Source organism: Triticum aestivum, chromosome 6A, assembly GCF_018294505.1.
Source record: "Triticum aestivum cultivar Chinese Spring chromosome 6A, IWGSC CS RefSeq v2.1, whole genome shotgun sequence".
NCBI classification, from domain to species: domain Eukaryota; kingdom Viridiplantae; phylum Streptophyta; class Magnoliopsida; order Poales; family Poaceae; genus Triticum; species Triticum aestivum.
This window is the reverse complement of record NC_057809.1, coordinates 612,466,447-612,486,594: the sequence shown is the minus strand read 5'-3', so window position 1 is coordinate 612,486,594 and position 20,148 is coordinate 612,466,447. Positions and strand designations below refer to the sequence as shown.

The following is a 20,148-nucleotide window of genomic DNA, read 5'->3' as shown; positions in this document are numbered from 1 at the left end:
CATGCTCAAAAGTCAGAACATTGTGAGGAAATGGCATCTATTACAACAAATGTTTGAATAAATGTTTTTCTATGTCGTGGAAATAGTTTTTATAATTCACATATATGTTTCACACATTAACCTCTATTTTCTAAAAGAAAAATGAGTAAAATATGTGCTTGCCTTCTTAACCCCTGGTACATATGCATTCACAACTAAAAAAACATGCATTGAAGAGCCAGTCTCGTTTAATTTAGAAGAAAGCTATTCCCGCTGGGTAGAGTGGAAGACACAAGTTCTGGCATATGTTGTAGAGTGCAAAGCCAGAGAAAAGTGATTTTATTGCATCTCGGTTGAAAACCATTTTTATATATCTTTTATATTATGATGACACTTTAATAATAATATAAAGTAAAGTAATTTACCAGTGACAGCGCACAGGTATTTAGTTAGTACTAATGCATTTTTTCTATAAGTCTAGTTTTTTTCAAGCGATTTCTGTAAGTCTAGCTATATATCTTTTGTTTATTCATATTCATAGCATTAGTTTATTCACGAGCAATTTGATAAAATAGCACGCCTTTCCTTGTACCTTGATAAAATAGCCCATCTTTCTTTAATTGCTCTTTATTCATCGCATTAGTCCTCGACTACCCCTAAAAAAAGCATTAGTACTACTAGACTTACATCAGGCAAACACAGCCCATGTCGGCAAGACTTAACCACGCACGACTGCAAAAGAGCCGCAGCGCCTCCTCGAGAGACTGCTCACACGCTTCTTCTAAAAAGAAAAAAGAAAAGAGACAGAGAGAGACAGCTCGCACGCGCGAGCTTCAGTGCGCCGAGCCGCCGCCGCCCGCCGGTGACCCCCCTCTGTTCCCACGCTCCCCGGCCATCCCCGCCTCCTTCGTCCCTCCCCCGCTCGCCTGCTCGGCCGTCTCCGATCTCATTGGCTCGCCTGCTCGCCTGCTCCAGTCGGGCGCGGCCGCGCCGGCTCTGCTCCGGCCTCTCCCGGTCTCCCCCGCGCAACTGCCGCCCAGGTCCAGGCCAGGATTTTCCGACGACCGCCTCAGCCTGCCGATCTGCCGAGGTAATTTCAACAAACAGCAAGTGTGTATGCTAAATTGCTAGTGAATGGGATATTGTGATAGATTGAACAGTATTTTATATGCTAATATGTGGATGTGCTACTGTTAATGGCGGCTGTTGCTGTTAAAATTTTATGTTCATTGTTTGTTATAGACAGTGTGTATACTAATGAATCATGAATGTGATAGATTGAACGTTTTTTACTAATTTCACTTGATGTTTATTCCTTCTCTTATGAAATTTTGCTTTTGATGTCTTGAAAGTGTTGGCTCTTCTTCCCCCTTGATCAGGTTATGAGAGGCACTGATGAAGCAACCCGTTGATTTGGTATTCTTTTGTATCACGTACTTTTTTTTAGAAAAGGAGGAGGACCCTCGGCCCCGTACTCTTTTGTATCACGTACTGTTCTTTGTAGTTTTTGTCATGTTTTATCTATTTTGTTGTATTGTTAAGCACTGAGTGAAAATTCTAAAAAATAATGTGCAACTGATCCATATTTTGTATAGGGTATTTTTTGAGATAGCTATAGCCTTACGGAGTTATGGACGCTAAGTTATTCCCTCGCGCAGGTTTCTTTTTGGGAGCATGGGCCTGCTCCAATCCTGGCTCCGCCACTGTCTTGCCCCTCTCTTCAACTTATGCAGTCTAGCAGCTAGTTACATCCCCTGCAGTTCTTCCAGGTTAGTCCTCCAGCTCTTAATTTGTTCATTTGCTGAACATTTTCTGAATCACTTTCCAGTCTTTCTCTTTTAGTACGTGTATGTTCTTCTGAAATTTGCGTTTTCCACTGTATTTGGCTTTATTGGAGAGTTTATGCTTGACTTATAGGATGGAGACGGATAATATAAGAAGTGAACTAGAAGCCCTAGAGCTCGTGTTTAATGATGCAAGTTCAGAGCCGATGAAACTATCCTATGGACTTTTGAGATCTATTACGAACAATTTTTCTAGTGAAATTGGTTGTGGTGGGTTTGGAGTTGTTTACATGGTATGGTTTGTTCTCTTACTGCTCGCCAAATAGTATCGTTTTCTTTCACTTATTTTCCGCACTAGGGCAAAAAGCTCATGCTGATTCTAATAGCGTGAGTTAAACAGGGACATCTGGGAAATGGGAAGGTTGCTGTGAAGAAGTTTTCCAATCCACATGCTTTGCCTGATAAGCAATTCTTGGGTGAGATCACATGCTTAAAAAAGACAAAGCACAAGAATATAGTAAGATTTATAGGCTATTGTTCAGAAACATATGAGGAATTGCTTGTATTCGATGGAGAAAATGTAATGGCAGAGGTACAGAAAAAGTTGCTCTGCTTTGAGTATGTTCCTAATGGAGACGTTCGACATTATCTTCACCAAGGTATGGAGGACTTACGTACAACTTAATTTCTCCATGTGCACTCACTTTTGAAGCGATTTTCATTGTTGTTGTTGATCCAAGTAATTCTTGCCTATTTCTTGGTCAAAAAAATTCCTGCTTATTCCTCCAACTTCGAATTTGTACAATTAAATTCAACAATTATTCCAATGCTTCATGATTATCTTCCTAACCTACTTCCCGTGGCACACAGAATAATTTCTTGCACAGTAAATAAAACATTCTCTAAATCGCCTCACATGCCCAGGAAACTTTATGTTCTATTATACTCGTACACCTTTTGTTTTGATGTATATGTCCTTGTTCTCGGTAAAACAAGGTTGTTGTGGGGAATAACCGACGCGGGCTGGCTCTCTTAATCCGTGTAGCTTTTTTTTGCGAGAATATATTAATCCATGTAGCTAAGCTAGGGATATCTAGCTTAGGAGAATATGGCACTCTAGGTCTCTAGCTCTGGTGGTACTTATTTGGGCATAAGCCCCCTCATTGAGATTTGATGTTGAAGAGGAGACATGATGGATAATAGGTCAGTGCGAAGAGACCTTTTGGTTGAGGGCTCGTTCGGTTGCAACGGATTAGTTCCACTAGGGGATCCCTACACCCCAATCCCTGTTGGGGTTAATGCCTACTAGGGGATGGAGGCCTAAGGACTAGAGGGAGGGGGTGAATAGTCCTATGAAATTTTCTACTCAACTTTTATGGGTTGATTGATTTTAACTTCAAGCAACAAGGACTAGACTACCAAGAAACTTAGCATGCAAGATATCAAGAGTTGTAATCAGCGAAGAAGTTACAATCTTGCAAGTAAGGAGTTAGGGTTTAGAAAATGCAAACACTCGCGACGCGATGATTTTTTCAGGGTTCGGATAGTTGGCGCTATCTTACGTCTAGGTTGATGGAGGCATTGAACCAACGGGTTCTAGAATCCAAGGTTCTCGGTTGTGTCACCCACCAAGCAGCCCACAAAGCACAACCAATCTATTTCATCATGGCTTCGACTTAGAAGCCCCACTAAGAGGTAGATCTTCACAAAGTAGGCAATGTTCATGCTCATACAATCTCTTGCGTCCTTCACACGTAGAACTTGATAGGATCACAAGTGACTCCTAACCGTCTAGGATGAATGTAACGCCCTCGATGCGGCTATATCTCCCACGTGTCGAAGCACGACTTAGAGGCATAACCGCATTGAAAGCAATGTCGCAAGTGAGGTAATCTTCACACAACCCATGTAATACATAAGGGAAAGAGATACATAGTTGGCTTACAATCGCCACTTCACACAATTACATGAATAAAGCATTACATCATCCAAATACAATCAAGGTCCGACTACGGAACCAAAATAAAAGAAGAACCCCAAATGCGACAAAGGTCCCCGATCGACCCCGACTGGGCTCCACTACTGATCGACTGAAATGAAACAACACAAAGGACAAGATCTTCATCGAGCTCCTCCTGAGCTTGGTTGCGTCATCTGCACGGACTCATCGGCACCTGCAAGCTGGTTTTGGAAGTATCTGTGAGCCACAGGGACTCAGCAATCTCGCACCCTCGCGATCAAGACTATTTAAGCTTATGGGTAAGGTAAAGGTATGAGGTGGAGCTGCAGCAAGCGACTAGCATATATGGTGGCTAAACATACGCAAATGAGAGCGAGAAGAGAAGGCAAAGCACGGTCGATAAAAGTATGATCAAGAAGTGATCCTATAGCAACCTACGTCAAGCATAACTCCAACACCGTGTTCACTTTCCGGACTCCGCCGGAAAGAGACCATCACGGTTACACACGCTGTTGATTCATTTTAAATTAAGGTTAACTTCAGGTTTTCTACAACCGGACGTTAACAAATTCCCATCTGCCCATAACCGCGGGCAAGGCTTTCGAAAGTTCAAATCCCTGCAGGGGTGTCCCAACTTAGCCCATCACAAGCTCTCACGGTCAACGAAGGAATAGACCTCCTCCCGAGACATTCCGATCAGACTCGGTATCCCGGTACAACAAGACATTTCGACAGGGTAAAATTAAACCAGCAACACCACCCAGATGTGCCGACAAATCCCGATACGAGCTGCACATATCTCGTTCTCAGGGCACACCGGATGAGCAAGACGTCGGGTAAGCCAGCCCAGAGTTGCCCCTGGTAGCCTCGGACATCGCTCAGTTGGACCAACACTCAGAGCAGCACTGGCCCGGGGGGTTAAAATAAAGATGACCCTTGAGTCTGCGAAACCCAAGGGAAAAAGAGGCTAGGTGGCGAATGGTAAAACCAATGTTGGGCATTGCTGGAAGAGCTTTACTTAAGGCGAACTGTCAAGGGGTTCCCATTATAGCCCAACCGCGTAAGGGACGCAAAATCCGGAAACATAACACCGATATGACGGAAACTAGGGCGGCAAGAGTGGAAGAAAACACCAGGCATAAGGCCGAGCCTTCCACCCTTTACCAAGTATATAGATGCATTAATTAAATAAGATATATTGTGATATCCCAACAAGTAAACAATGTTCCAACAAGGAACAACATCTCCATGTTCCAACAAGGAACAAACTTCAATCTTCATCTGCAACTAACAACGCTATAAGAGGGGCTGAGCAAAGCGGTAACATAGCCAAACAACGGTTTGCTAGGGCAAGGTGGGTTAGGGGCTTGGTTCAACAATATAGGAGGCATGACAAGCAAGTGGTAGGTATCACAGCATAGGCATAGCAAAAGAGCGAGCATCTAGCAAGCAAAGATAGAAGTGATTTAGAGGGTATGGTCATCTTGCCTGAAATCCCGCAAGGAAGAAGAACGAGTCCATGAAGAAGGCAAGCGGACGTAGTCGAACGGGTCCTCACAATCATGATGTTACCGGAACCAACCCGAAAAAGCAACACCGGAAAGAAGCACACAACATAGTAAACAACCAACCCATGAACATGGTATGATGCACAATCAAGTATGATGCATGTCCGGTTTAATGAAGCATGGCATGGCAAAGGTGCACAAACAATCCTACAAATTAAGTGGAGCTCATTATGCAACTGAGTTGCATATTGAAGAAAACACCACATGACTTATTTAGATCGATCTTATTTATGTACCCAACAATATTAAATGTTGTTAACCATGGCAAGAGGTGAAGCAAAGTAAACTACACAATCTAAGCAATTTAAATGGGGCCAGAACCATCAAACAACAATTCCGGTAAATCCCCATATGCCTTAGTAATTTAATGCAACAACAATTTGAACATTTTAATTGTTGTTATCATGATGCAGATGACATGAACAAGTTTATGCAATTTTATTAAAAGTTGACAAGAGCAATATGAAGCATTTGTCATCGTGGTGGAAAGAAAGGGGTGCCACGACGTCGAAACGGTAATGATGCCATGGCAACATTCCGGTTCCGGTACTTGATTGAGATATCGATGCAAAGGAGAAGTGTGCGGATGCGTGCAAAAGATGGTGGGGCGCTCCCGGATTCCGGGGGTCCCACGAGTTAGTGGCATGGAAACGAGTGACAAAACGGACATGGTGCAGACAAAGGGTGCATCTCATCCCACATGCATTCGTTCACGGACGTCGCCTCGAGGCTATACCTTCCCAAAGGAGCATTCTCAGAGCGGTTCGAACTCGTAGAGGGAGTAGTGGAAGTAGACGTTCACGAGTTGAAGAGGAAGTAGACGTCCATGTTCGAGGAGCGGTAGGGGTACACGGTCGTCATCGAACTTGGTGTCACATCGCGTAGTCGTACACACATTCCGTAGATGTTCATGCCATCGGTGTCGTGGTACTTGGGTCTTCGGACTTTCCGGTCCCGTTCTTGCGACGGCGGTAGTGGTACTTGGAAAAATGCACGTCGACGGTAGTTGTTCTCGGTTCGTCGTGGTACTTGGCGATTTCGGAGACGGCGGAAGGCAAACTTGGCTGTTCTCGTTGACCTAGTACTTGGCGTTATTTCCGGTTCGGTGATCGTTTGGGCGTCGGGCGTCGAGGTCTCCGGCCGTAGTGGTACTTGGTGAATTCTGAAACTGTCTTGGCGTCTTCGCGCGTAGGGGTACTTGCGAAGAGGTACTCGGCGATCGTCGTGTAGATGTTCACGTGTCTTCGGCGACATCAGGATACATCTTGGCGGTCTCGTCTCGGTGTAGATGTACATGGCAAATGCAGTGGTACTCGGCAACTTGTCGAACCCAAGTGACTGTAACCGTTCTCGCGGACGAAGCCGGGAGGCGAAGGCAAAGCAACGCAGCGGCGGCCTGTGCTCATCGGTGAAGCAGCAACAGAAGACGAAGGTGGTGTTTAGCGGCAGGTGCTCGAGGCGAGAGGAGTAGAGGAACTCGGCGGGGTCGGCCCTGGCGTCACTTGACCAGGAAGATGGCGGAGGGACGCAGGATCCCACTGGCGACGGCCTTGAGACGACGACGCCATGGGTTCCCTGGACGGCATCCACGGGAGTTGCAGAGAGGCGAGGTCGAGATACGGGGCTCCGCTGGAAGGAGTGGAGGGGCTCGTGGTCTCTGACGGGGCAGGAGCAGAGCAGCAGTCGCGGCGGGACTTGCGCCTCGAAGAAGAGGAGCAGCAGCGGGTGGCTCCAGGAGAGGGCGTAGAGAAGGATCCCCGGTGGGGTTCCCGTTCGTCTTGGTCGCCGGTCGGCACCACGTGGAGGAGTAGGGGGAGGAGAGGTGGCCGCGGGAAGGTCGGGGCGGCGCTTGGCATCGGCGGACTTGAGGCGGGAAGACGGACGAGGGCGGCTCCTCCAACGGTGCTGCGTCGGGCACTGGAGGCACGCGGAGCCACGGGAGCGAGGGAAAAAGAGGGAGAGGCCATGGGGATCGAGCTGCTCTTTGTGAGTGCGAGAGAGAAGGTGAGAGGAGAGAGCGAGGGGGATCGAGGAGAGGGATCGATGGGGATGGGTCTCCTGGCGGCGGAGGGAGTGGGAAAACGGGAGAGATCGGGCCAGGGGGTGCTAGGGTTAGGGAGCCCGGCTGGGCCTGGAGGGCTAGGGAGGCTGGCGGCTGGGCCTCCAAGAAGAAACGGGCCGGCCTAGAGTTTGGCCTAGGGAGACCCAGGGAGGCCGGCCTGGACTGGGCTACTCTCTCCTACTAACTTCTTTAATAAAAAAACAACAGAAAAAGAGGAAGAAAAGAAAAGGTAGAGAAGTGTTTGGGCACGGGAATAAATTTCCCGGACTCGCAAAAATGCGCATGTTCCAAGAAAAATGGAGTGTGCATTTTTGAAAGTTTAAATTCAAACTCATTTGATTTAAATTCAAATGGTTTAAATAGGAAGTGAGGGTTAGGAAGGTCCCAAAAAATGTTCGGATTTTTGGTGGAGTTCCGGAAAAAGATGAAAGAATATACGGACAAGGTTCGAGGTCAAGCAGCGAGATAACAAAGGCATGGGGAAATTTGCAAGTGTGTTTTAGGTGCTTCCATAAGAATGGATTATTTTATAATAGCTCCACTAATATCGGGAGGATATGTTATAAAGAGAAGTCACTCTTCCCTCGATTTAAATGGATCGAAGATCCACACAAATTATTTAGTTGAGATGCAAAAGATTATGACATGATGATATGATATGCAATGCATGACACGCAAGCAATGACAAGGCAATGGCAGCGAATAAGCGGAGGACACCTGGCACATCGGTCTCGGGGCGTTACAACACTCCACCACTACGAGAGGATCTCGTCCCGAGATCTAGAATGGCACCGGAGGGAAAACGGAGGAGAAAGAGAATAGGTAAACTAAGTTGCTTCTTTGACAAACGAGTGAAACCAAGAACCTTGCGAGGTTGAACAAATTTGAATGAAAGAATACAACAAAGATGAACGAATTTGAAAGCACTCCGATAGAAAACAGATGCAAGACTTGATAGGATGAAAAAAGACTTGAGCACAGGACACAACAGTCCGGTTAAATGGATAAACCAAGAAAAGAACATGATCCTGACAAAACAAGAAGATGGGTTGAAGAGAGCGACATCACAATGCCTCCGGATGAAGGAATAAAAGGTAGATCGTCGGAACGAAAGAACGGAGAAGAAAATGGCAACTTCTGCCACAAGTGAGCTTGAAAAGGCATCCTTAGGATAAGGGTCGAACGGAGTTGTTGGGAAAACCAACAACGAAAGGAGTAGCTTGATATGGTCTTAAGGAATACAACTCAAATTATGAGGTGACAACCTGCCAAACAAGATTGGATTGATAAGAATAAGAAGACGAGAAACTATTTCACCGGGAGGATAAGAAGAATTTGGGTCATTTATAAGCACCATAATAGCAAGAATCCTTAGGGAAGGCTTTAGGTGAAATATAACCCAAGACAATTCCAACGAATAGGTTGATGGATTTAAAATACCTCATTCTTAATAATATGTGAATCATGAAACATGAACTCAAATTATCAAGAATGGCATAATACCACCTCCGATAATATGGTAGAAAGAATTTGCACTCCGGATTGCAAGATGAAGAATGCTTGAACTCCTTTGAGAAGAATCTCGATGAACACTTCGAGAAAGAATTAAATCCTTGATGAACCATCATGTAGAACCTTCATGAAGAAACTCCGGTAATAAGAAAATGATCCAAAATAATTGACTGGTGGAAAAAATAAGATAGAAGCCTCGCAATGATTTAGATGGATCTCTGTGGTGATAAAATTGCGAGAGCTAGGAACTCCGGGAAAGAAAAGATAAAGCATCTCGAACCGAGAATGTGATATGATGAACCACTCCGGAAAACAGGAATTGAACAAACTCGAAGAAACAAGAATAAGAATTACATTATGCTTATCCTTCGCCAATTTAAATTGATGGCAACCAACGGATTCGACATATTACTTATTCTCGTAGACAAGATTAAGAGAGATATAACATAAACTTAATGGACCACCGGTAGGATTGAAACAACGAATGAATTGATATGATGAAGAAGGAAGAGAACACTTGAGCGAACCACCGTAAGAAACAAAATGAACAAAGAAAAGACAAGGAACACCGGGAAAAATTATGAAATGAACGAGGATACTTGAGAGGATTTAGATACATGAGAACAAAGAGATCCCGAGCTGATTAGAGAAAACTTGAATCATGCACCGGTAAGATTAGAGAATGATAACTGACAGCTGAGGATAAATAAACCTGAATTGATGGACTCCGGATAACAAATTGAGAAGACTCTTGCATTGCTCCGGATGGGTGAAAAGAATTCTGACAAACGAAAACGATTGTGATAGGATGGCAACAATCTCGAATGACGAATCATGAAGAGAATGGAGCAAGGTTGAAAGAATAATGTTCTTCGGTCTTCAAAATATGAGAATGGCGATGAGAAACACCATCAAGAATCGTTTAGGCACTCCGGAAGAATCAAAACGAAGAGGTTGAGCCAACTATGAAAAGAATTTGAAAGATCTTGGAGAAAGTCATTTGACCGATGATAAATCATTCTTACGTCAAACTTTGAAAGGAATTTAGGATAGCTCCGGGAAAATAAGAAGAGTTAGGTAAGATCCTGGAAAAGACTTGTGGGTTAGGGCCCACTCAAAAGAAACACTGTTGAAAAAGATTTAAAGAAAGAGATTGCACCGGTTGAATTAAATGGCTTGACTGAGATAACAATCTCGAAAGAGCTTGAACGAACGTAAAGTGGAGACACGAATCTTCGAGATATCTTGAGCACTCCGGGACAATAGAATAGCGAGAAATGAACGATTAAGAATTGCACCGGCATGAGAAAACCTTGAAATGAGGAAAGGGGTATGATCAACACCCACAACTTGAATTGGTTCCACCGGAGAAGAAAAAAGAATGAATAATGGTGAACTAGAAACTTCGTTAGGATCTTCATGATAACCACCGGATAAGAATATTGATTGGAAAGAAAGAAGGGGCTTCACAAGAATAAAATGGATACTTGATTCAGAAATCTGAGTTCTTGAAGAAACAAGGGTGGGTGGGCGGGAAAAACAAAGGCAACTTGGAACGGATGAAGCAAACACCATTGAGAAACTTAGAATTGATCTTGCGGATGTTGAAATGATCGGATCCACTTGAAGAGAAGCACACCGGTTAAAAAGGATTGACAAAACAATCTTGATGCTCAAGAAGGATTAGTATCCACATCGGAGTATGAGAACACCATTTGGGGAAGGTATGGAATCAACATTGACATTGAAGCAACTCGAATACCACAACTAAAAACAAAAACAAAGGATTGGCTTGCAGAATAAGCCGGAACAAACATATGATAGAGATTTCGTCCGAAGTTTTCGTGGTGGGGCCTACACGGGCTCGATCGTACAGCACCATCATGTACAAGGCAGTGCACATGACATACGAAGCGTCCCCGAGTCGGCATAGCCAAGGACTCTTTAAGACACAACAAGACCACTGTAAAACCGACCGTGAATAGGCGGACCAGTAGACGTCGAAGCCCAATTTCATATCATACATCTGTCAGAAAGATATCCTAAGATCTACTTGAATTCCCACCTATGAAACTCCCGAAATTTTCCGGTTATGCAATCAGGTGTTGGGGATACAGGGGAAGCATAATATCTCACCCAAACTAGCAAATCCTACATCCAGCTGTATCCATCCTTCAACACATAACCAAGAAACCTTCGGAAATCATCTACCTCAACCTTCGAAAAGCATCCGTTATACAAGTTATGGCAATACTCCCGAACTCCCGCCCCAGTACTGGGTGGCGTCGAGGTTATCTCACCAACGAACTGCATAAAAGAGATTTTCGATGTCGGCGTACTAAACTCAGGTATTCCAGAATTGCAACGATAAAATTATGACGACAACACCTCAGAGCTCAACTCCCCGGGACACTTCCACAAAACCCCTAACAGGAGGCACCAAGACAATGTTCTCGTCATAAAACCATCGAAACGATTTTAAGATACCCGCGTGATCCTAAAAAAAATGTAGTGAAATTTGAGAAGAGAAGAGTCAAAACTCTACGTCAGGATGCCTTACCAGAGCGATGAGGAGACTGGGAAGTAAAAAAAGAATTTCTAAACTCTCCGATATATAATTCCTAAATGACTCAAAACATTTTTCTAGACTCAACAACTCGGCCGCTAAAAACGATCAAGCAATGGGGCTCCTAAGGTCGGGGAAGGCTCTGATACCAACTTGTAACGCCCTCGATGCGGCTATATCTCCCACGTGTCGAAGCACGACTTAGAGGCATAACCGCATTGAAAGCAATGTCGCAAGTGAGGTAATCTTCACACAACCCATGTAATACATAAGGGAAAGAGATACATAGTTGGCTTACAATCGCCACTTCACACAATTACATGAATAAAGCATTACATCATCCAAATACAATCAAGGTCCTACTATGGAACCAAAATAAAAAAAGAACCCCAAATGCGACAAAGGTCCCAGATCGACCCCGACTGGGCTCCACTACTGATCGACTGAAATGAAACAACACAAAGGACAAGATCTTCATCGAGCTCCTCCTGAGCTTGGTTGCGTCATCTGCACGGACTCATCGGCACCTGCAAGCTGGTTTTGGAAGTATCTGTGAGCCACAGGGACTCAGCAATCTCGCACCCTCGCGATCAAGACTATTTAAGCTTATGGGTAAGGTAAAGGTATGAGGTGGAGCTGCAGCAAGCGACTAGCATATATGGTGGCTAAACATACGCAAATGAGAGCGAGAAGAGAAGGCAAAGCACGGTCGATAAAAGTATGATCAAGAAGTGATCCTATAGCAACCTACGTCAAGCATAACTCCAACACCGTGTTCACTTCCCGGACTCCGCCGGAAAGAGACCATCACGGTTACACACGCTGTTGATTCATCTAAATTAAGGTCAACTTCAGGTTTTCTACAACCGGACATTAACAAATTCCCATCTGCCCATAACCGCGGGCACGGCTTTCGAAAGTTCAAATCCCTACAGGGGTGTCCCAACTTAGCCCATCACAAGCTCTCACGGTCAACGAAGGAATAGACCTCCCGAGACATTCCGATCAGACTCGGTATCCCGGTACAACAAGACATTTCGACAGGGTAAAACTAAACCAGCAACACCACCCAGATGTGCCGACAAATCCTGATAGGAGCTGCACATATCTCGTTCTCAGGGCACACCGGATGAGCAAGACGTCGGGTAAGCCAGCCCAGAGTTGCCCCTGGTAGCCTCGGACATCGCTCAGTTGGACCAACACTCAGAGGAGCACTGGCCCGGGGGGGTTAAAATAAAGATGACCCTTGAGTCCGCGAAACCCAAGGGAAAAAGAGGCTAGGTGGCGAATGGTAAAACCAATGTTGGGCATTGCTGGAAGAGCTTTACTTAAGGCGAACTGTCAAGGGGTTCCCATTATAGCCCAACCGCGTAAGGGGCGCAAAATCTGGGAACATAACACCGATATGATGGAAACTAGGGCGGCAAGAGTGGAAGAAAACACCAGGCATAAGGCCGAGCCTTCCACCCTTTACCAAGTATATAGATGCATTAATTAAATAAGATATATTGTGATATCCCAACAAGTAAACAATGTTCCAACAAGGAACAACATCTCCATGTTCCAACAACGAACAAACTTCAATCTTCACCTGCAACTAACAACGCTATAAGAGGGGCTGAGCAAAGCGGTAACATAGCCAAACAACGGTTTGCTAGGACAAGGTGGGTTAGGGGCTTGGTTCAACAATATAGGAGGCATGACAAGCAAGTGGTAGGTATCGCAGCATAGGCATAGCAAAAGAGCGAGCATCTAGCAAGCAAAGATAGAAGTGATTTAGAGGGTATGGTCATCTTGCTTGAAATCCCGCAAGGAAGAAGAACGAGTCCATAAAGAAGGCAAGCGGACGTAGTCGAACGGGTCCTCACAATCACGACGTTACCGGAACCAACCCGAAAAAGCAACACCGGAAAGAAGCACACAACATAGTAAACAACCAACCCATGAACATGGTATGATGCACAATCAAGTATGATGCATGTCCGGTTTAATGAAGCATGGCATGGCAAAGGTGCACAAACAATCCTACAAATTAAGTGGAGCTCATTATGCAACTGAGTTGCATATTGAAGAAAACACCACATGACTTATTTAGATCGATCTTGTTTATGTACCCAACAATATTAAATGTTGTTAACCATGGCAAGAGGTGAAGCAAAGTAAACTACACAATCTAAGCAATTTAAATGGGGCCGGAACCATCAAACAACAATTCCGGTAAATCCCCATATGCCTTTGTAATTTAATGCAACAACAATTTAAACATTTTAATTGTTGTTATCATGATGCAGATGACATGAACAAGTTTATGCAATTTTATTAAAAGTTGACAAGAGCAATATGAAGCATTTGTCATCGTGGTGGAAAGAAAGGGGTGCCACGACGTCGAAACGGTAATGATGCCATGGCAACATTCCGGTTCCGGTACTTGATTGAGATATCGATGCAAAGGAGAAGTGTGCGGATGCGTGCAAAAGATGGTGGGGCGCTCCCAGATTCCGGGGGTCCCACGAGTTAGTGGCATGGAAACGAGTGACAAAACGGACATGGTGTAGACAAAGGGTGCATCTCATCCCACATGCATTCGTTCACGGACGTCGCCTCGAGGTTTTACCTTCCCAAAGGAGCATTCTCAGAGCGGTTCGAACTCGTAGAGGGAGTAGTGGAAGTAGACGTTCACGAGTCGAAGAGGAAGTAGACGTCCATGTTCGAGGAGCGGTAGGGGTACACGGTCGTCATCGAACTTGGCGTCACATCGCGTAGTCGTACACATTCCGTAGATGTTCATGCCATCGGTGTCGTGGTACTTGGGGTCTTCGGACTTTCCGGTCCCGTTCTTGAGACGGCGGTAGTGGCACTTGGCAAAATGCACGTCGACGGTAGTTGTTCTCGGTTCATCGTGGTACTTGGCGATTTCGGAGACGGCGGAAGGCGAACTTGGCTGTTCTCGTTGACCTAGTACTTGGCGTTATTTCCGGTTCGGTGATCGTTTGGGCATCGGGCGTCGAGGTCTCCGGCCGTAGTGGTACTTGATGAATTCCGAAACTGTCTTGGCGTCTTCGCGCGTAGGGGTACTTGCGAAGAGGTACTCGGCAATCGTCGTGTAGATGTTCACGTGTCTTCGGCGACATCAGGATACATCTTGGCGGTCTCGTCTCGGTGTAGATGTACATGGCAAATGCAGTGGTACTCGGCAACTTGTCGAACCCAAGTGACTGTAACCGTTCTCGCCCTGGAAGAGGCGAGGTCGAGGTACGGGGCTCCACTGGAAGAAGGAGTGGAGGGGCTCGTGGTCTCCGACGAGGCAGGAGCAGAGCAGCAGCCGCGGCGGGACTTGCGCCTCGAAGAAGAGGAGCAGGAGCGGGTGGCTCCAGGAGAGGGTGTAGAGAAGGATCCCCGGTGGGGTTCCCGTTCGTCTTGGTCGCCGGTCGGCACCGCGTGGAGGAGCGGGGGGAGGAGAGGTGGCCGCAGGAAGGTCGGGGCGGCGCTTGGCATCGGCGGACTTGAGGCGGGAAGACGGACGAGGGCGGCTCCTCCAACGGTGCTACGTCGGGCTCTGGAGGCACGCGGAGCCGCGGGAGCGAGGGAAAAAGAGGGAGAGGCCATGGGGATTGAGCTGCTCTCTGTGAGTGCGAGAGAGAAGGTGAGAGGAGAGAGCGAGGGGGATCGAGGAGAGGGATCGATGGGGATGGGTCTCCTAGCGGCGGAGGGAGAGGGAAAACGGGAGAGATTCGGGCCAGGGGGGTGCTAGGGTTAGGGAGCCCGGCTGGGCCTGGAGGACTAGGGAGGCCGGTGGCTGGGCCTCCAAGAAGAAACGGGCCGGCCTAGAGTTTGGCCTAGGGAGACCCAGGGAGGCCGGCCTGGACTGGGCTACTCTCTCCTACTAACTTCTTTAATAAAAAAACAATAGAAAAAGAGGAAGAAAAGGGAAGAAAAGAAAAGGTAGAGAAGGAGTTTGGGCACAGGAATAAATTTCCCGGACTCGCAAAAATGCGCATGTTCCAAGAAAAATGGAGTGTGCATTTTTGAAAGTTTAAATTCAAACTCATTTGATTTAAATTCAAATGGTTTAAATAGGAAGTGAGGGTTAGGAAGGTCCCAAAAAATGTTCGGATTTTTGGTGGAGCTCCGGAAAAAGATGAAAGAATATACGGACAAGGTTCGAGGTCAAGCAGCGAGATAACAAAGGTATGGGGAAATTTGCAAGTGTGTTTTAGGTGCTTCCATAAGAATGGATTATTTTATAATAGCTCCACTAATATCAGGAGGATATGTTATAAAGAGAAGTCACTCTTCCCTCGATTTAAATGGATCGAAGATCCACACAAATTATTTAGTTGAGATGCAAAAGATTATGACATGATGATATGATATGCAATGCATAACACGCAAGCAATGACAAGGCAACGACAGCGAATAAGCGGAGGACACCTGGCACATCGGTCTCGGGGCGTTACAATGAACTTGTGGAAACCTGGAATGCAAGAATATAATCATTGAGTCGGATACAGTGGAAGTGATCCAAGCATGTGTTGGTGTCAACAATATTTGGAACCCGTACATTGCAATCCTAGCACTTGTCTTCCATAAAGCTTATAGAATTGGTCTTGTCTCCTTTGTGCATGCATTGTCCTAGGGAGGCGCCTAGGATGTCTTATAATTAGAACTCTGCTATATATTGGGACGATGATCTTCCTGGCATTTTACTCGGACACTGTTGAGAATGTAACATTTATTTGAGTTTAGTAAAGTGCGCCAAGTGCCCCCCCCCCCCCCCCCCCCCAAAAAAAGAATGCCAAGTCAAACTTTGAAACTTAAAAATACTACTCCCTCTGATCCAAAATAAGTGTCGTGGTTTTAGTTCAATATGACACTAATTTTGGATCGGAGGGAGTAATTTGTAAGTTGAAAGTTTGAATTTTTTAAATTTTGAGTTGTTTTACACATGTTCTGGGTTGTATGCCTTATTTAGGGAGCACGCCAAAGGGTAGAAAATATAGGACAGTACTTATTGGTAAGAGGGTTTGGTTGTGTAGGTAGGCATGGAGACGGGAAAGCTCAAGCTACTTACCCAGTGCCTACTTGTGGTCTAGTGAACAATAAATGACCATTGATGGTTTAACTTAATAGATTTGTCATGCAAAGCTCACAGGGACATGAATGATGAATGCATTGGAAAGACTGAATGTTTTTCCTTGCTTTTGCAGGGAATCCTCATGGAGATGACTGGTCCGTACGCTACCAAATGATTAGAGGAATTTGTCATGGGTTGCACTATCTTCATGATAATTAAGCAGATTAACCATCTTGACCTGAAACCTGAAAATATTATGTTGGATGCTAATATGGAACCAAAAATTACAGATTTTGGTTTGTCAAGATTCTTAGATCAAGGACAATCCAAAATGGTTGCGAAGCACATAGTTGGAACACCGTAAGCTAAGCTGCCCTGTTGACATCACTATTTGTTGAATTGTCATTGCAGAACAGTGCTTCAAATTAACAGTCACACCAATCCATGCAGGCGATATATTGCACCAGAAATCATAGATAAAGGAGAAATATCATTCAAGTCAGACATGTATGCTTTGGACATTGTTATCATAGAACTATTAACCGGGACCAGTATGATAAGTCTTGACAATGTAAGGAGAAATTAACTTAATGTGCTAGTTGACTTTGTTAAATTATAGAAAAAAGTATTCATCTATACTGTTATATAGAAATATAAGTTTTTTTTACCTTGCACAATCTACACTTTACCATTTTGGCCACTACTTCTTTTCACAGATATCTATGTGTGTGTGTGTGTGTGTGTGTGTGTGTGTGTGTGTAGTAATGTTATTCATCACTATATATAGCAAAATGATTCTTACTAACAAATAATGAGACCTTTAGCATTTGACCAATATAAGGTTTCAATTTAATTAGAGGTAAAAGTTACAAAAGTTTTAGTGCACACTTGCCGGCAAAAAATTAACCTGATTAAACTGAATCCTCCAATGTCTTATCAAGTTTACTCCAAAGAAGGGGTGTGCAAAGACTACTCTGTTTCATACATTGTTTGTAGAACCTGCATCTATCCTGTAGGTACAAACATATAAATCAGATATTTTGCACTCTCAAGTTGATGTACACCTTAATTATATTCTCTTTCCACTCCTTATAATGTAGAAGTTGTGATTTTTTCCGTTTCAAAAAAAAGTTGTAATTTTCTTGATATTTGTAAATATTCTTCTTCATATAACTAGGACACTTGCAAAACTTGGTTAAAAAAATATGACTATGTACGTCCTGCATAAAGGAATTCATACATCCTGGCTACTGAGCAGTATGCTATTCTCCAAATTTTGTTTCTCTAGTGTTAGGTTGCATGCAAACATACATCCTGGCTACTGAGCAGTATGATTAATATTGGATATATTTTCAAAATAACTTCAGGAAGTCTGTGAAGAGGAAGAGAATACATGTTGCATCTCAACCCGGTTAGAAATAAGCATTTCACCACATAGTTTATGCACGTCGGAACTATAATGGCCTAAATCACCATTCACGTGTGTTGGTTTTCTTTATGTTTCACGCGCCTGTTCTATTGATCAACTCTATTATTGGGTTATGTCTTGTTTGAACTCATCGACTGATGTGTTTTCCTAAAGCCTGGAAGACAAAACAGTTGCAAAGTACTCCCTCCGTTCCTAAATATAAGTCTTTTTAGAGATTTTAATATAGACTACATACGGATGTATATAGACATATTTTAGAGAGTAGATTCACTCATTTTGCTCTGTATGTAGTCCATATTGAAATCTCTAAGAAGACTTATATTTAGGAACAGAGGAAGTATTACTTAGCTTCGTTCCTCCACTATCTGAAACCTCAATAGTAAAATAGGCAAAAGGAGAGATAGATTGAACCACAAAATCACTTGATCGTTGCACCTAAACTTATAGTCGAGCTAAGCATCCAAGGAAAGTAATAATCATAGAAAACAGAGTTACCACTAGCTCGAACTCAACTATCACTCGCGGCAAGGATTCAAAGAAAATAGAGTTAACTGAACTGAAATTACTAGCGCTCACGCAACAGCAAAGGTTCAGAGAGTTAGCAGACAAGCGTAGCAGCAAACTTCCAAGATTTGGGCTAGAGTTCAAGAATTACAGCAGAATAACTTGATCTGGAACTTGAAGCAAGGGTGTAGAAGCAGATGTCTTCTCTGAACTTGGAGTCGAGGAAGACTAAGATGAACTCCGTAGCAGCAGCAGGGTGTTAAGGCGGGTTACAGAGGAGTTATAGTGCCTTGTGCACTTTTCTGCAAAATAGTAAACACTCGGCCGAACTTTCTTTTGGTAGAACTTGAGTTAAACAAGTACATTCAAAAAAAATTATATCATGAAGTCAGGACTAATGCAAATAAAATCATGCTAAATACAATGCAAGCACTGATTGTCTATACAAATTTATTATTTCAGAAATACCAATTTATTTCATAAAACAACCGCTACTTGTCAAGTCACTACATGACAATTATGTCCGCAATATACATATGTTCAGCATTTCCTTTTCATGTTCTAATATATATGGTTGAGTGCTGCTAATATTACTGCATGTGTAAAAAACTTAATTTGCAGTGGGATGAAATGTTAGACGTGGACTGCCCTCGAATGAGGATGTGCATCGGGATAGCACGAAAATGCATGGATGCTGACAAAGATAAGAGACCTACCATATGTCGAGTAATCCACGAGCTGGGCGACCTGGAGAGCATGATTCCACGTTCTTCCGTAAACCAGGTACATTGATTATTTGAAGTCAGAGTTTTTCTCCTTTGATGAAGGTTTGTGGGTACAAATTCCACCCTTACAACATTATTTACAATTACATCTAATTAAACTGTTTAATTAGGATTATGATCATATAAACGAACCTTGCATGTATATTTCTGATTCGCACAGTCCATACATAAATAATCAGCTTGTATATCTATTCGTATATGCATACATGATAGGCGCAGGCAATTGCTATGAGCATGCATCTTAACCCGTGTTAGAGCCTTCCGAGTTAAACATAATTAGTTGTGTGTGTGACTTTTTTCTAGAATATGCACGAGTGTGCATATCATATATTGCAGAAAAAAAGGGTGAAGAAACCCTCCACAAGGTTTTGTTTACAAGGTCCGTGGACCGCCACGTGATAACACTATAAGGGATTACTCGCCGCCTACCCGCCTAGTGATACTACCAAAGTAGGAGTCAAGATCACTCTTCAGAAGTCCCGCCGACCTCCAAATCCGCCCTTCGCGCTCGATGTTCCTGAGTAGCTGCTGAAGTGACGGTGTTTCTCCATCAAAGACTATCGAGTTGCGGTGCTTCCATAGTTCCCATAGGACTAGCGTGGTGATGGTCTTAAGATCTTTGGTGGAGATATGATTCGCCACACGTGTGGAGCACTAGTCCACCAAGGTATCCTCCGCCGCCGGAGCCTGTGAAGTGTCTCCTAGAGCGTTCCAGGTCCATAGCCATATCATTCGTGCAAAGACGCAGGTGAGCAGGATGTGGTCGATCGTCTCGCCCTGCTGATTGCAGAAGGGGCACGCTGCTTGGTGTGGTAGCCCTCGTCTCACCAAACGGTCCGAGGTCCAACAGCGATTTCGCATGGCCAACCAAGCGAAGAAGCGACACTGGAGGAGTGCCTTCTGTTTCCAAACAAACTCCGCATAT

At 44.3% G+C, this 20,148-nt stretch overlaps 1 protein-coding gene across 1 annotated transcript; it reads left to right on the top strand.

The window, feature by feature from the left end:
- Nucleotides 1-745: 745 nt before the first annotated feature.
- LOC123129059 (L-type lectin-domain containing receptor kinase IX.2) lies at nt 746-19,191 on the top strand. Its single transcript, XM_044549203.1, has 7 exons — nt 746-1,069; nt 1,638-1,748; nt 1,897-2,056; nt 2,164-2,422; nt 16,639-16,865; nt 16,956-17,076; nt 19,060-19,191. The coding sequence occupies exons 2-5, from the start codon at nt 1,654-1,656 to the stop codon at nt 16,722-16,724; spliced, it is 600 nt and encodes a 199-aa protein (XP_044405138.1). The 5' UTR covers nt 746-1,069; nt 1,638-1,653; the 3' UTR covers nt 16,725-16,865; nt 16,956-17,076; nt 19,060-19,191.
- Nucleotides 19,192-20,148: the final 957 nt, after the last annotated feature.